This window comes from Tetrao urogallus (genome assembly GCF_951394365.1).
Source record: "Tetrao urogallus genome assembly, chromosome: 2".
NCBI lineage: Eukaryota > Metazoa > Chordata > Aves > Galliformes > Phasianidae > Tetrao > Tetrao urogallus.
In genome coordinates, this window is record NC_136814.1 from 8,259,750 (window position 1) to 8,277,481 (window position 17,732).

The 17,732-nt window shown below is 40.7% G+C and overlaps 1 protein-coding gene across 1 annotated transcript in view; it reads right to left on the minus strand.

Annotated features, from left to right (window-relative positions):
- Window positions 1-17,732, minus strand: part of EHBP1 (EH domain binding protein 1) — a gene marked incomplete at both ends in the record, with an annotated part of 202,604 nt that overhangs the window by 105,555 nt on the left and 79,317 nt on the right. Inside the window, 4 exons of the mRNA XM_079532785.1 lie at window positions 5,404-5,526; window positions 6,256-6,360; window positions 11,985-12,124; window positions 14,456-14,637. Of these exons, the coding sequence (XP_079388911.1) occupies window positions 5,404-5,526; window positions 6,256-6,360; window positions 11,985-12,124; window positions 14,456-14,637 (550 nt within the window). The remainder of the gene's footprint in view (window positions 1-5,403; window positions 5,527-6,255; window positions 6,361-11,984; window positions 12,125-14,455; window positions 14,638-17,732) is intronic.

The following is a 17,732-nucleotide window of genomic DNA, read 5'->3' on the forward strand; positions in this document are numbered from 1 at the left end:
TCTATCTTTAATGTGCTTTCAAGCACCTCTTGGAAACAACAAGTTAAATTTTTGTTTAAATCCAATAGATTTTAAGGAGAGCACAAATGGTTTTTGCAGTTCTTTCAATTTCAACACTGCAGATCAAGTGCTGCAACCCTAACCAGGGCAAATTTATTTCTTGCATTCATTAGCTCAGTGGTAACTACAGATATGGCCTCACACACAGAGCGCTGCGGATCAGCAATGAGAAACCTCAGGCTTACTACCAGCTAACAGACATCACAAAATGCTGCACGTAGGCTGAATGTAAAGGAGCCTCTAAAGACATCATTTTTAAGAATTAATTTCACAGGCAGACTTACAGGCACTCACTAGAACCATTCAGCTTGTCTCCTCATTCTCTCTTTCTGTCATCCAGGACACCACTTTTTTCTCTGCTTCCTCAGTTGTTCCCACAAAAGGAGGGAGCCCATTCTGCACCGGAGGGCAGAGCCCAGAGGCTCATTAGCCAACTAGCAGAGAATGGTTTTGGGGTTTGCACCCACCGTGCTTCGCTGCCAGCAGGCAAAGAACAAACCCCAGAAAGCCAGGGGAAATGTTCCCTCTTCTGAATCCAACTAGAACCTTCAGGTCTGCCTTTCATGTCAAGTGTTGTCGCTGCTCTGTGAGTCCCTCTAAAACTTAAAAAGAGGCTTCTTTCCATCTTCAGGCTGATTTTATACGAACAACTCACCAGCTATTTTCTTGTTCTCCCCATCATTAATCACAGCTGAAAGAAAACTCAGGACATTTGGTTGCTGAAGTCATTTTTTAATTGTAGCTCTCTACACAGATTTAAAAATCACATTTGCAGCTTGGCACTCCAAGGGTCAAACACATGGTAATTTTGCATGGTTAAGTAATAAAGCCACAGGGGTAGGAGTGACAAGAGAACAGGTAGAATATTACTACAGCAGCAGCACCATCTGCTCTTGTGCCAGACGCTGAAGACAGTTCTTGCTCTAACTGCACTGGGAAAGACTGCCTGTGATAGTAATCACCCTGACTGGCACTGCCTATCTGCACAATCAGCCTTCTAGCTCCCAGAGGATCTCCAAAAATCACCCTGCCCTTCAAACCACTTGCCTTTTGTAACACAAACATATTGTGACATACTCCCCAGAACCAAACAGAACCCCTACCAAAACATTACACACACAACTTTCCCCTTGGCAAAAGATGAAAGAAGAAGCCACATGTGAAAGATACTTAGCTATGCCACTTGCTGCACTACTGGCAGGCACACAGACACGATGGTGATGTGAGTGCAGAGGAACAAGCAGCATAAAAATATTACTTCCCAATACTTCTAGAAAGCACAGTGTTTGGCATTCCTACAAACCACTGATGATTCTCCCCTACTTTAGCCAGTACCAGCAAGACATTACATTTCATTAAGAAACATAAAAAGAGAAATCTTTTCTCCTACATCTTGGTTCCTGTATTGCTCTCCTTAGGACTATCCTATAAGGATGGTGGGTGTTGGTACTGCAAAACAGTTCTATTTTCATTTGCACTGTCACGTACTTTGCAGTGAGTTCAGAAGTCTGTGCACAACATAAACAAATGCATTGGTAAAGTAAATAATGTTTTAAATTAAAAGGGGTGGCAAAAAATAGCCGCCCTCATGTCTTAGGTGTGTATTGGTCATACACAACTTCAAAAGCAGAATCCCCATCTAATTAGAAAACATTCTGGGGACACTGACAGTGTTCTGTAGTTTCCTATTTCCATTTATTGGCTATGATGTCTTCCACATGTAAAAAATTTTGCACAAAAATTATCTGATTGTAGAGTTCTGTTGTAATGGGACTAAAAGACTATCCAAAAGGCAATCTTCAGATGATTAGCAACATATTGGCTAGTATGAAAGCTGCAGAATGGTATTCTGGACAAGATTTTTCTCTCGATTCTTCAGATTTCTAACATCTAGCTGACCTACTAGATACAGAGATGATAAGCCTCAATTTGACTCGTCAACCACAAGATATATAGAAGATTTCTGAGGATTTTTGATGCAAGTTGTTCATATGCATGTTCACTCTACTGTGCACGATCACTTACACCAAGGACTTTTTAAACCAAGCAGTAACCCTGAGGTAGCTTGCTGAAGCCCTCTGCCATGCAGAGCACCCACAGCGTACACACAGATGCTGGGAGCAATCATGCCTTTGGTTTCTCTCCACCCTTCATTCCCAGGGTTAGGTGATTATGGGATTAGAAAGGTAGAGGGAAAGCAGCTCAGCTGTGGACAGGCACAAGAAATATCTGTCTAGGAAAGAAGCACCTACTGGCAAGCAATTCTCCTTTCTCCTTGAGTGACTGTCAGTGCATACATATTCATATGCTGGGTGACTGCAAGCACTCTCACTAAGCACTCGAGGTAGTGGCTTTATAGGAATATCCCTGGACTGTTCTGCCAAGTGGCACATGGTGCCTTCTAGCCTCTGATGGCAAAGGACTCAGAAAATGGTGGATGACCATCTTGGGGAAATCATCTTACACATTTCATTGAGAGCTTCTGATCTTTCACATAAAACCTAAATTCCAGATTCTGGATCGTTCATATAAAAAGATAAAGCAGACTAACGTGTAGTGGATAGAAAAATACCTCATCCCTGCATGCATAAGCAGTTAATCTCCCGATTTAAGCTGATCACAAGACAAGTGAAACAGGTAATGTGACTCTTTAAGCCTGTAGGAGAAAGTCTGCCTTAAACTCCTGAACCTCTGTCGTGCTCCCAGGCTCCTGGGGCAGCCACCAAATAGGGCCCATTCACTGAAGGATGCAAAAACAAACAACTGGGCATAGTCTCAAATTGCCTCCAAAAAAGAGACAGCAGCAGTAAAACTTGCACTGAGATCTCCAAGTAGAAGTATCCTAAACTAAGAGGAACTACATCTGCTAATAGATGGAAAACTAACCAGGCTGTTCTCTGTGGTAGGGCAACAACAGATGGGCTTTCGGAGTATTCCATAGCTCCAAACTGCAGTCTAAAACAAAGGGAAGTGTCCTCAAAATGACAGTGTCTATGTGCAGCCTATGTACACATATGCCAATTAGCCATAGATATATCCAAGAGATCCCTTCTGTTGCTGAACACCAGAACCATCATAACTAATTTGTCTTAGCACTTTTACCCCACTCCCCCTAACTTTCTGTTGAAGGTAGAGGGCTGGAGAAAAGGCACAACTCAAGAGGACAAGTCAGGGAGGATGAACATCACCAATGCCCACTGCAGGGACAAGACAGCTCTGGAGTGGAAGAGCCAGCACTTCTCAAAGGTGCCTGTGGTGGCTTAAAGTCTCCAATGAGGCACTAACTGCAAATTAAAAACTTAAAAATGCCACACCAGATGTCCCACTTCGATCTGACAGCCCAAAACACTTCAGATTTCCACAACGTTCAATGTTCCAGGAAGGCAAATTTCTTTCACATGAACATGACTGATCCCAAACGAAAAACACTTATGACACAGTAGGAAGAATCCAGTGCCACCCTGTTTATCAAAATCACTGTCATGTTATGGTACGCTGATTGCTGCGTGATGGTGACTGTGTGGGAGGAATAGCTGGTACATACACACCCAGCAACTCAGCATCACTGCCCACAGCAATATAGATGGGACTTCTTTGGGGACCCAAGAGCCTGAGACCTATCCAAGTACACAAGGCAGATCCAGAGGAATGGAGGATTGTCCATGATGGCAGTAAAGCCTTCAACAGTACCACTAAAGGGACTACAACTGCTTGAAAAACTGTGACATATACATACGGGGAGTCTTTTGGGAATGTAAGCAGGCTGGAGCCTCGGATGCAGGCTACTCATTGGGAACATGACATAAGGTATTAAGTTATTCCAACACTAGGAAACAACCAGTTTCCAGTTCCCAGTCCCTGAGATTAGAAGGAAATGATTCTTAGTTCCCATATTTTGTCATCAGTAGAGCTGCTGCTTTCTGCAAGAAGAAGTTGAGTTTAGAAGACAGCAATTTAGGTAGGATGGGACTTGGAGAGTTGGACAAGGAGCATTTCTTTCTTAAGCAAAGAAGAAAGAAAAGAATATAGGCTGAGTCTCAGAGAAACTTGTGCATGAGCAACAAAACGTGAATGGGTATTTTACATCCTTGGTTTGCCTCCTTCTCTGATCCTAAAGGAATTAGCAGCTGAGGTGCAAGCTGGAAAAGAACCCAAAGATCCAGACACCAAAACATAATCCATATATATTAGTATCTACAAAGCTGAAACAACTCACTTCTGCAGCTCTAGACAACTCAGAAGTGGGAGGAGCCTGAGATAATGGCCTTATGACTTCAATGGCCAAATACAGAGGATAGTGCAATATCCCTATTTAAGAAATACAGACTGTGGGACTACACCACAGGCCATTAATAGGTTCTGTGGACTCAGAAGGCAGAAAAAACACTTGAGAAATCATTCCATTTGTTCACAGAAAGAGTAAGCATAGGTGGAAACTACAGCTCTGAAACACACCTTCATTAAGCTTGGCATTAGAAATGCTGTGGCTACACCTAGCCTGTTCCTGCCTGGTGTGGTTCACTTCTACTGCCACTGCAATGAGGTTTTGTCAAAGGTGGCAAATACTTCTTGCTATCCTTTATGGAAAAGGAAGTCTTGGAGCACTGAACAGGAGAATTTGATTACAGCTTTTATTTATTTATTTATTTATTTTTCTGATGGCAACAGATGGAAATCTAGATATCCACACATGAAGCTGGGGACAGAAAAGATGCTAAGATGCTGCTTTCTGGCCTTGTAGCTGAAGTCACAAATTAAACACTTAAAGGAATTTTATTTCTCACCCAAACAAAACAAGAATAGGCATGTTGGTCTGGAAAGAGGATTAACACCTACCACGCAGTGCAAGGCGTGATGCCAGAAGACTTAACTGAGGAAGCCATAAAAGCAAAAAAAGAATGAAAGAGATACAATTAAGCTATATTAATGAAGATTAGAGCTAACCCAAATCAAGAACAGCTGTGATACAGTGAAGACTGCATGGAAGATTCTGTTCCACATGTAACAGAGGCACTTGACAGTATGCTTTGCTATTTATACCACGTGTGCATTCTATCAGGTGAGCAGTAGTAAGACACCTGATAGGTCAGCAACTCTCTGGGTTCAGCTCTAAACTCATATTCCCTCAAAGCAAATGCACATAAGGAAGGATGTGATTCAAAGGACAAACCAATTTTCCAGTGACAACTGGATCACTGCTATTGCTACTGTTGCTACCTCAGTACCTAATGCAATAACTGTATTTTATGAGAACATTCTTCATTTTCAGTCCTACAAAAAAAAAAAAAAAAGTGTTTTTAACACTTTTAATTAGTGATTAATTATGCAAAACAAATGCATTACCTTCCACATCAGGATCTCCAAATGGATTTAATTCGGCTGCATCCGGATCACCAAAAGGGTTCATACTAGAGTCAGCCAGGTCTTGTTCCTCTTTGTCCAGGAAATTAAGCTTATTGATAAGCTCTAGAAATGAGTTGGAATATTGTGTCAGTAGAGATACAAACTGTTCACCTAACACATTCCAAACTTAAAAAAACCTACACATATCAACAGTCCCTCTAAGTACTGTCTCAAGAAATGTCACCTACGGAACAACTAAGCAAATTCACTTCAGTAGTACAACAACAAAGGAGGGGGAAAAAAAAGTGAAATGAATGAAACTACCATTTGCTGATCAGAACATTATGAAATACAAATGACTATAATGAAGCCTTTTATAATCTTCATTAAATATACACTGCAGAACACCTAACAATCTAAACAGCAATTTCTTTTTGGTGGCTCACGCAGATGGTAACTTATCAGGGGGAAATTTCAATTTCTGGATGTAACGTGCATGTGAAATCAGAGCAGAGACATTGTGTCAAGTTAGAGAGGTCAAATATTACTGACAGCACAACTGAAGTTTTATGCTTGTGTTTTTTTTTGTTTTGTTTTCTTTCTTTTTTTTTTTTTTCCCCAATATTTTTTCTGTTCTTGTTCATTATCAGATGACAGTGCAGCTGCAGAGGAGACAGTCTCTTTCTCTATCGTGTTGTTACCTGTTGGATGCACTACAAATTACTGAGAGTCATGCTGGGTGGAAGCACAGAGATAAAACTGACAGTTGAATACAAGCAGGAGTCAAAAGGCAATAGGTCACAGTAAATACAGACAATCAGAAACAGAAAGAAAGGAGGAAAGCTCATAGACCTTCAGAGGAACTGGCTGATTTAGCTGAAGGCATATTTGCTTGCTTTATGCAGTCATCTTGATCTTCATCTAAGCTGCTCAGAGCATTCAGCTGGTTTACAATTTCTGTAAATAGAAGCCAGTCAAGACAAATGTAAGGCAAGGGCATTTAATGAAACAGAAGTGGAACAGACACTGTTACTAGAAAAAGAGAGAGAGAGAGTAAGGGAGAAGACATTTAGTATTAATTGAAAGAATACACATAGAACAAGCTTTAACAATGATATACCTATAGCAAAGCATCTCTGTAGAACCCTTCAGTGATCATCTAATAAACAAATCTTGCTAGACTCCTGGTGTCAGCAACAGTAATTAGCTTTATAAAGATGAGTATGTACATCAATTCAAAACACATACTAAGATATAATTAAAGGGATTTTCCTGATTGTGAAGAAAACTGAAATTTTAAACCACTGTCAATCAAGACAAAAGAGCCCCAGAATGATTTACGTCCCTGCTGAGTCTTTAAGGCCACAGAAAACCAACACATATACACACATATTGCAATTTATTTATACACACATAGTGATTATTTATCATTTACAACCAGTGACAAACCCAGTATCATAGTTCTAAAAAATGTGGTCACTACTGTGCTATTGGAAAGCATACTGAACACATCCATCAGTTACACTTCCTACTGCAATGCCACGCAAAGAACCTAAGTGCTCCCTGAGATCCCATTTTTCCTTTTGTCCACAGTGCACAGCTGTGAGTTGCCACGAACTTGTGACCTTAACACCTATCAACCTCAGTGTTTAATTCGAATCAGGATGCCTCCATAACCGTGCAAGAAAGAAATAAAAACTGACTAGGTCCTACTGCTGCTGCAAGGGGAAGGATTCCACCCTGATCCCACCCCAGAGTAGCTCCTATCCACAGCATCTGACAAATACAGCTCTGTACTGATGGGGACTGAGCTGAGCATGTCTCTGAAAGCCCTCAGGTACAGGTTTCTGTCAAGAGGGGACAGCCTGTATTGGCCTTCCAGGTGAAAAATGGGCAGAAGAAACCTGTGCAGGAGAAATGATTCTGCTTACTGAGTATCACTGACATCCCACTGCTTTTTTTGAAAGAAAACAGAGTGAGAGAAAACAGAGCAGTACAACGACGGTACCAGCTCACATCAATGCCACACCACTCAGACCTTCCCATGCTTTCCCAAAGGGCAACACCACCTGATCCAACTCTGAAGCTGAAGGCAAAAGCAGAGTCCAGAACCTCAATGCCTCTCAATCGCATGGTTAAAAATTTATCTTCCAGCCACTATGCAAAGATATGCCAATCTGCAAATTACCAAGTAAATGATCTGTGCTGCCAGTATCTTCTGGACAAGACCTATTCTACCAATGACAAACCACAGCAGAATTCCTCCTCACCACACCTCACCAGCATTCCTGATTATAGAGCACGATCTACTTAGATGAGATTACACTTATGGCTGTCTACACAGAGTTAATTTCACCATCCTCGCTTCCTTATTTTTAACTCTGGCAAACAAGACTAATGCCCTAAAACAACACCAAACTGCCCCCAAAAGCTTGGCTTTCTCAGTATAAACCATATATACACCTCAGACTCCTGAACAGTGTCATACTGTCTTCTGAGAGTTTTTAAGACACAAGATTCACAAAGGCAAAAAGCCTTCCTGTATTCGAATAAAACAGAACCAACCTTATAAAAGGCTAGTAGAAACAAATTACCAGCTTTAAACAGGGTTAGATGCTGACATGATGTACAATTTATTATCCCAGCATGTGAAGAAAAAAAACCACCAAAAAAACAACAATTACGATTCAATTTTATATTGTCAGAAAATAACAAATTAAAATCTGAGCTTTAAAAGAAGGAATTCTTTGATGTGGTCTGAATCACCTGGTCCCATCTGCCAACCTAAACACCCGTATGCACTGCAGTGTTTCTCATTACAATATTAAATGGTTTATGTCATATTTTGGAGAGTGGAAACAGTAGGTTGAAGATTTATGCCTTATATTATCTTTTTTATATATCTCACTATCTACAAGCATATATTAGCTCGTTCAACAAGTATGCTGTATAAATCACTAGAGGTGTTTCTCCTCCTTTTCTCTTGCTCTTTTTTTAAAGCAGTGTGGCACTACCAGGAAAAAAAAAAAAAAAAAAGTAAAGGTATCAGAAAACAGCACAAGAGGGATGGCTTTTCAAATGGCAAGGAAGGGTTACACATACTGCCCTGCAGAAGCCTGCTCTCGAAATAAGCTGGGACTCAGGCACCTGCAACAGGTCACACATGGGCATGTTGCTCAGTGCATGTGGCACCTGGGAGAGCCACCCTGCTCCTGGGCAGATGGAGCAGGACGCAGCTATTAACTTCAGCGTAGCAATTAAAACATTAAGGGAAACAGTGTATTTATTACCGGCCTAGGTTTGTGAGTTACGAGCCACATTTCTTCAGTGCCTTGGAATGCCCCGTCTTCAACTTGAGACTAAGGACAGGTTCTGGGAGGGGTAGAGAAGCTGAAGTATTTTAATATTTGAACTTCATGGCTACAAACATCACTTTCACGTTCACACAAACTAGAACATTAGATGGAGATACAGTTTTTATGCGTGCAAAATTTACACAAGAAATGTTGTCAAGGACATTGAAAACTGAGATGGAGCAAGATTTTTATTTGAAAGGAAGCGGTGCTTTGAATGAAAAACATCTTCTGGCCTCATCTTAAGTTCAGCCTTATGGCAGTAACTCCTGTGTTGACCACATCAAATTCCACAGTGCTTTTGAGGTAGGTCAGAATTGCATCACTAATTTCACAGCTGAAGAAATAGAGGCACAGATACTTACCCAGCATTAGGCAACACATCAAGGAAAAGAAGCAGCATTTCCTAACTCACCTGCACCATCTAGGGCCCTATTTAAAGGTCTGTCTCATTCCCCTAGTGTAGATACTTTTATTCATCTCCGAAATTGTAACTTTGGGCCCAAGTAAAACATCAATTTTTGTACCCTGCAAAAGGAATGGTCTGTGGCAGAGACCAGCAGCACCGCCTGTAGCTGCTGCTTGAGAACGACAGTGTGTCGGTCATGGCGTCATCCAACACTTCTGTGAGACCTTGAGTCAAAAGTAAAGATAATAATCCCTTCTGCTTTACTGCTTGCACTTTATTTTTTCAAAGCTCGCTTACAAAAATGAACTCCGTAATCCTCCCATCGCTCCTCCGAAGGAGCTCCAGCCAGTATCCCCATTTTACAGTTGGGAAAACAGGCACACCAGGGCAAAGTGATTTGCCGCAGGGGACTCTGAGTCAGTGAAGGCATTCCAGCCTGCTTGGCTGCCAACACCCTAACAAGGCAACAGATGAGAAAATGTTGGGAGCAGCAAACTTTCAAAAGGGTTATGTAACTTCCTCAATTAACTTCATGGGATTCTGTGAAGACAATTATCTTTTAAAGGAATTTAAAAAGACTACATCACCACATCAGTTTTGCTTGCTAATTTCCTTCTTTCTATATTTGCTCCTATTTTCCTACCTCCATCTATCCGAGACAGCACTCTCCCTTCTCCCCTGCTCCTGAGCTGTCCTCCATGAGTTTTATCAGTTTTCCCATTGGTTCTATTTGCTACAGGAGTCATTGCAACTGACAGTGAAATCAGAAGAAACCTCTACATTGTCTTTAACACATGTTGAAACAGATCTTCTCTATTTTATTTACTATGTTTACTGCCTTTGTTTCAGGCTCTCCCATTTGCTTGGGAAACCATTCTCCTTCAATATTCATTCCATCTTTCTTCTTGTCCATTCTCCTTCAAGATCTAGTCCACCCATCTTCTTGTCTCATACAGGAAAATTTAGCCAGCCAACATGAAAAGAAAAGGTCTGAGGCTGACTTTCCCTCCTCAGGTTCCTTTCATGACCGCCAACAAAATGCTCAGCCTTGCCACCCAGTGTTGTCAGAAAATAGCACCAGAAGGGGCTGAGCAACAAGCAGATACTGTAACTCCAGAAGTATTTACTGCTTCTGCCCTTCCAGGAGTAAGTGTAATGTTTGGTTAAAACATTTTGGCCTTTACAACAATACCTGAACAGCTGAAATGCCTCTGAAACTTCAAGATAGGTCTTAGCATTGCACTCAGTGTGAACGCAGCAAGTGTGTGTATGAGGAGGAAAGAGGCTCGGAACAATCCTAACTTAGGTCAGACAGCCCACTATTCCCCATCTAACTACAGGGATGGTCACCACGTAGAGCCAAAGGCCAGCAAACGCAATAGGCCAATCTACATGAGCTTTTTGCCTGTTCAGGAATTGCTGAGTTTGCTAAGATGGTGAGCACTGCAAAAACAATAAAGTTGAGGAGCAAGATCTGCTGCTTTCCATTTACTACCCTGCACACAGGTTTTCTGAAGTAGTCCTCAGAGCAGTGTACAGGCATATCTTAATAAAATACACCTGAAAACAGTTTATACAGACTTTATGGAGCACCTCCTTCATGTGCTTTTCTCTCTGGGATTACAGGATGGCCTGTGCTTCTGTTTGCTGTTCTGAACATGCAGCCCAATTATTTTAGTTATGCTGGGAAAGGAGTGAGAAGCTTTGCAGAGTAATCTCAGTGTGGCCAGACTGGTATTTCACCACTCCTTGACCAAGAAGACACTATCTCTCATATTTTATTCTTGACTTTCCAATCTGCTATGTACCACACAAATACAGCAGAAGTAGAGATTTGATCACGGTAAAAAACTTTTAATTGAATATGTAAAGCATAGAGAAAACAAATTTGCATCCTTTCACAACTGTAAATATAACTAGGTAATAACTGCTTCAGGCAGAGTCCCTCAATTGCAACAACAGCTCAAAAAAGCAATGCAATTACTGCTTCGAAATACCCAACCAAGGCTCCCCAGGATTTTGAAGAACTGATTTGACTGTGCACTTCTTTCCTTGGGATGCTCTACTCCGTTTTAGAGAAGGATCTCATTATTTTGACATTTTAAAAGATCACCGGCAAACACCAAGGCTGGCTCAAAAAGTTCCTTTTCTTTTCCTAATTCTTCTCTTAAACTAAGAACCTCTACAGAACTCACCTGAGCAGCACCAGATAACGATCTCTACCAATAATTTATCACATCCTGACCTTATGTTGGTTACTTCAGCTAACCTGACCACACTGAGCACTTTCAGCAGCAAGCAGTTAAGATGTGGTTATACCACCTCACTTCAAACAGCCTTACTGTCAAATCCCACTGAAGTCCCTTAATAGTCCCTTGATTCCACTTCCATGAGACAACCCCAGCCAAAAGCACTACACTGCCTGGAGTTATCATGTTATGAGCAGAATCTCCACGCTTAACAATGCTGTACCTAATTTTCACAAACTGCCTTCCTTATTTCACTTCCCTTTTGTTTTTTCACATATTGGTCCATTTCTGTCTGCCTCTTGCTCCTCTGTTCACACTGGCTCTTTCTTTCCCTAAAATGCTGCCTACCTGGTGTTTTCTCTCCTGAAAATAGGGTCCCTGAGTGCACAAACACTAATGAACTTAAATCAAATTAAACATTGTTCAGTTATGGGTTCATGTTCAATCAAATCATCTCACATCTTGTTTTGTTTTGGAGTCAAAACAAAGTACAAATACAGCGTAAGGATAAAATCCATGGGACACAGCTGACGGAGAACTCTAATTTACCATCATCGTGGCAAAACCAACCTGTAATTTTTGCAGCCTTTTCCTCTTGATTCACTCGGTTTTCTTCATCTTCCTCATTGTCTTCCTCAAAATCATCCAGATTTCCAATATCAGCTTGTTTCATACTCATCAAACTAGCCAGGCTTTGCATGTCTTCATCCCTAAACAATAAATTTTGAACCAAGCATCAAAATGTAGCCTGTTAATACCACATCTGATGCTACTGCATTATTAAAAATCCTGTAAATATTTCCATGCCTTCTTTTCTTCATGCAAGTCTCTGACCTCAGATCTTGAATACAGCCGAAGAACAAAATGAAAACACTCAAGTATATTAATTTCTGAAGGAAAAGCTTTCCATTAAGAAAATTCTAAAGGGTAAAAATAGTACTGCCTTGTATTAAGAGTTAATTTAACAACTGATTCTTCAAACTGCAGACCAATCCAGAAATACCAGTAAGCTCTTACCCGGTCTCTTTAAGTTAAAGTGAAAATGTTATAATCAGAAATTTTTTGGGACAATCTTTTGAACTCTGAGTGCAAAGCAATCAGCACAGAACCTGCAGTTACATGGGACAACTAAGTGCTTCTATTGTAGGTATTAAGAGTAATACAGGAAACTGCCCAAAAGTTGCAAAGATCTTTCCATTCATGCAAAATCCTCAAGGTTTCGTCTTCCTGTTTCATAACTAATGGGTTAAATGAACTCTGTAAGGACAGGGACAAAGTGTCACATCAGCAGAGTCACCTGTCCTACAGAGCTGACAGGCAGGCTCTTTCACACACTGAAAACAAACAGCTTGGAGCAGTCAGTCCTCCCATCTCGAATGCCACTTGCTTGTGTAAAGTTTAGAAACAAAAAGGTCTCTAAAACACTGTTTCTTCCTTTTTAACTGCCCTGCTTGTATTCACACTCTATAACCTTTCCTCTGTGTTTTAGAAATATGTTTTTTGGCAACACACAGCAATAGGTTGTTATGTTTTCTTTAAAAAACACATAAAATAAAAGTGAATCTCACTTTATACAATTACAGCAGTTTGTAGGAGATATTCATCAGTCTGGACACTTTCTCATGTGTTCACATACCTGACTGGTAAGACATCCTCTATTTACACATACTAGAAAACAATGCTTTCACAAACACCAGCTTATTTTTTCTTCAGGTTCCTGGTTCAGGGCAATATTAAAGCCCTACTGCCAACTTACACTCTACCTGCCTTGCAGTCCACAGACTGAAACAAATTGATATCAACAGGAAGAAGAGATGTGCAATTTTAAATGGGTCAGCTTTTACAATTTACGGCCCCAAAAAGCACTAAAAGCCTTGTACAGCTATTTACTGTTTATAGTTCATAGATGCTGGTTGTTGCCCAAAGTTACAAGGTCAGATACCTCTTCCTTCACATTTCCAGCTGCAATGCCACATTAAGCCACAGCTCTATACTTCAAAATATTGTCTGTATTTTACGTATCAATCTATATTCACTATATATGAATAAAATTCATACGATATGATTCCAAATGTCGTTCCCAAAGGGTTAATCAGTGAAAGAAAACAGTAATATTAAGAGTATCTGTGGCTTTCAAAGCCTGCAGACAAGAAGATAGACTTTTAATGTCAAAATGCGTGCTGTAACACAAAGATTTGGAAATCTGTTTATGCAGCAATTTGAGGGTGCTACAGTGCAATATATTACAGCAGGCAATGTCTGCAAGTGCACTCAAAATAATGAGACCATTACCCCTTCTGGGGGAAAAAAGAAGCACGTAAAGCCCACTAGAACAGCAGCTTTCCAATCTGCCTCTTTTTGTTCTGCCTTTCTCACATTCCTATAGTCTCCACTAGACAGACAGGAAGAGTAAAATGGAATGGGTGACAAACAATCCGCTCTCCAGCCACATGAAGTAGCCAACATTTGACATCTTGAGTCTGATCGGAATTGCAGGAGATGTTATAGGACCTGGTAAGACAATCTGTATGCCTCACACTCAATAGGCTGTTGAAATACGGGACAGAACCAGATGGGTGAATGGGGGATTGGTAATCTGTGCCCACATTAACTCTTTTCTCAGGTTGTTCTTGTGATCAACCCAAAATCTTATTTCTGACTCCACCCTCTCTTTCTTTTATTCTTTCTGAAATACCCTTACAGTCTGTTAAGGGTACTGTTGGATGAGTACACGCATGCAAACGTACACTCCTGCTGTTTTCAAAGCTGCAGATATTCTTAAGATACTGTTACTTCAACATTCTGTAACGGTAAAGGAAAAGCTATTTGTCTTTGAAAAGCATAAGACGATAATCAGAGCAAGAAATGACTTTGACTCAAGAAACTAAGCATGGCAGGAATGATAGGTATGCTACAGGATGCTCTCAAATTCTGTCATTCTATACAGACAGAGCCCTTCATGGAAAGAGCTCTGTGAAAAGCAATGTGAAACAGGATATCTGTTGTGGTTTTTTCAAAGAAAAAAAAAATAACAAACTTACGTGGCTTTCCCTTCCCTCAGAAAAATACAGGATAAAGAGAACTGTAACGTGGCAGATACCACTTTCTTGGACAAGGGCTTGAATTTTAACTTGACATCTGTCTGTGTAGGCATGGGGCTTGCGTATTGCTTCATGTTGATGCTGCTGGTGGCGAGCGCTTTTCTGCGGCCAGAAGGAGATTCCTGAAAGCAAACCAAGAAACAGAACTGAGGTGAAAGACGTTACTCTAAAACCTGCATGTTCATAAAACAAAAAATGATTCGATTGAATCTGCATCATTCGCTTCTCAAGTATGCAAGCAGTAAGGATTGCTATGGTCCTTTTAAGAGACAAACTCATTTCTAAAACTAGGTCACAGCCACTACTGGCGGCTCCTGGAGGACATGCTTAATGCAATGAAAAAAGGGCTTTCATTGCGATTAGTGATCTTCCATAGGAGATCCTAAGTCATTAAGGGCTCGAGCATCCCCAGCAGGTATCCATTTAAGAAAGTGGGAATACGTTGCCGTTTCTCCTTTAGCAAACCGGAGCAGGTGTCCTTTGGAAGGTGTTCCTATGGAAGAGGAGGGTTTCAACTATGTGCATCTTTCTATATCTAACAGTACTGGCCATTAAGTTCATGTTTCAAACTGCTATCTGGGTTCAAATAGATCAAAGTGATCAAATCTAATGGCTGAATATTTTTCAGACCAATGGTGTTTCTTGCTTGTGCTGCACAAGTACTATCAGGAGTGGCAGGTTTCTGAAATTAAGGACGACAACCGTTCCACAGATATTGATAAAACTTTGCAAGGAAAGAAAATAAAAAGCTAGAGAAGGGAAGATAAAAGCCTAAGCTGTATTTCAAGAAGTATTCCAAGATAAAGGTGCTGCTCACAGTTTAACAATTCAGACAAACTCATATAAAATGCATCTGAGAATCTCCTCTCGTTGTGTCTAATACTGGCATCAGCAGCAGAGGAATGATTATATGTAATAAAGCTCCAGGAACAAAAATAAAACAAAAAAGCCCTGCTGTTAACTCTTTTGAAAGACGTTCCCACAATACGACTACCTTTTATTGCAGCTGACAATTTGTGCTGAATAAAGAATACTAATTCAATCAAAACACTGAAGCATCCTTTTGCAAAGTACTTGACATTTCCGCCCAGTAGAATAAGTCAGAATGTAATATGACATCCCCAAAGAATACCTTGTTTAAAAAACTAGCCTTATCTGTCAGATTATGCACAGCAATATTATACAGAACTATTAGTGCATGTAGATACCTTATGAATGAATTTCAAAAAATGCATCAAACACTTGAGAAGGATTTAGGCCCTCTCAGAAGAAATACTTAAGGATATGCAAATGCTCTGAGCTGAATCACGCCGAGCAGCCCGGCTATCACAAACAATACCAGGGCTCTCTCCCCGTACGCCACTGTCAATCAGAGAGCCAGATTAAGGTCCAAGGTTCTGACAAAGCTTAAAATGGAAAATATGATCAGGGACTTTCAATTACGACACAGATAAGAACAACAATAATCTGTCATTGTGCTGTACCTTTAGAATAACTAACATTACAACTCATTACACAGAACCGAGATTCACTGCCGAGTCAGTTTGGAAAGCAATGAGAGATGCGGCCTCCCTCCTTGGTGTGTTCTCTAGGTAAATGCATGTAAGCAGCTTGCATCTTAAGAGCAACTCATTTTGTAATGCTAATGTCTCAATTTTCACCCTACGGTGTGAAAACAGTGCCCAAGGTAAATAGAAAGGACATTTGTTAACTTCTTCTAGGTCTTTCTTAAGCATCTTTAGAGAAAGCTGCCATATATGATGTGGTGTGCGAATACTTATGCAGTGGGCATAAAAAACCCCTTGCCAATCCTGGTGCATGTGCTTTTCTGCCAAACAGAAGAGGAGCAACCAGAAGCGAGAGGATAACTTGAATTACGCCCTCACCTGTAGCCAAAAGAAAACATTCCAATGGCGAGCTTCAGTGGCCAGGAAATGTTTATCACACATCGGGCTATATCCTCTGATTTATCAGTTGGCGAGAGCTCATGGCTTGCAAACACCACACAATTACCTATCAACTGGCTTTAAAATCTGTTTTATGGTATCACAGTTGCTCTTAGTGAAACGATGGTTAGCAATGTTACTCAAATATTAGGAAAGATTGTTCACCAGCTCATTAGTTCCCAATTATGCAATTAGGTTTTCCCTTAAAGAAAGTGTATTTTCTTTCTTTTTAAAGAAGTGGCATGGCTGCTTCACACCATCTTAACCGATGAAACAACTGGGATGCCCACTGTTTTTGTCAAGGTGGTATTACTGAGAAGCCAAGGCACGCAAGCAGAACCAGAGAGGGAATGAGACCAACAGACATGGAGTGAGGTTCTGCCAGGGAAGATGGCGATCAGCAGCTCTCTGTGAGATCTGCTTGGGTGAGCTGGTAGCGAGGGGGGAGATAAGCACAGGCAGTGGTGTGCCAGTCCTGGAGGGAGAAGCCAGCCATGGGCAGGAGGATTCTCCTGGCGCTGAATATCTGGAGGTGCTGTGAAGGGTAAGACATACTTGGCAATCAAGTTCAATCTTCCCGAGAAAGGAATTTGTTTGAATCTCTTTGTGGGCCAAAGGAAGAAGTTGATTTTTCAGGTTCCAACTGCCTAGAAGAGTCCAAATTTGTCAATTTATTATATTAGAAAAACAGAAGGGCCTCTGATCTTTCAAGTTCTATTCTCAGCACACGTTTAACTGCAGAGAAATCTTGTAGAAGAATAATTAAATCAGAAGAGAAAAAACAATCCAAGAGAAATGCCTATGAGTGGGGTACGCAGGAACGGCTTCAGCAGTTGGCTGGGATGAGCTATTCGAAACAGAACCCGTTTGGTAAGATACTAAATACATAACATCAATTCAATAGTAAAAGTCAGATCTGGTGTTACTTCTGTCTCATGTGAGAACATGGGGTTTTGTAGAAGGTAAAGCAGGACTCACAATGCAAATTTTTCTTAATTGCTCAACTTCTCTCATTTTAATTGTATGCTCTTGATTTAAAACGCATAAGCCTCAGCCATACCTCCAGGTATTTTACACACACATGACTGCTGGAGTTGCCACATCACGTTTTGTGAAAGTTAGCAAAACAAAACCGAACACAGATAATCAAGACTTCCTAATAACCTGAAGTACTGAATATGCATAGAGCTAAGCAATGTTACAAAATCAATACAAGTCCCATTTCATTTTTAGTAAAGAAGTGCACTGCCAGCAACAAACTGAAGTCATTC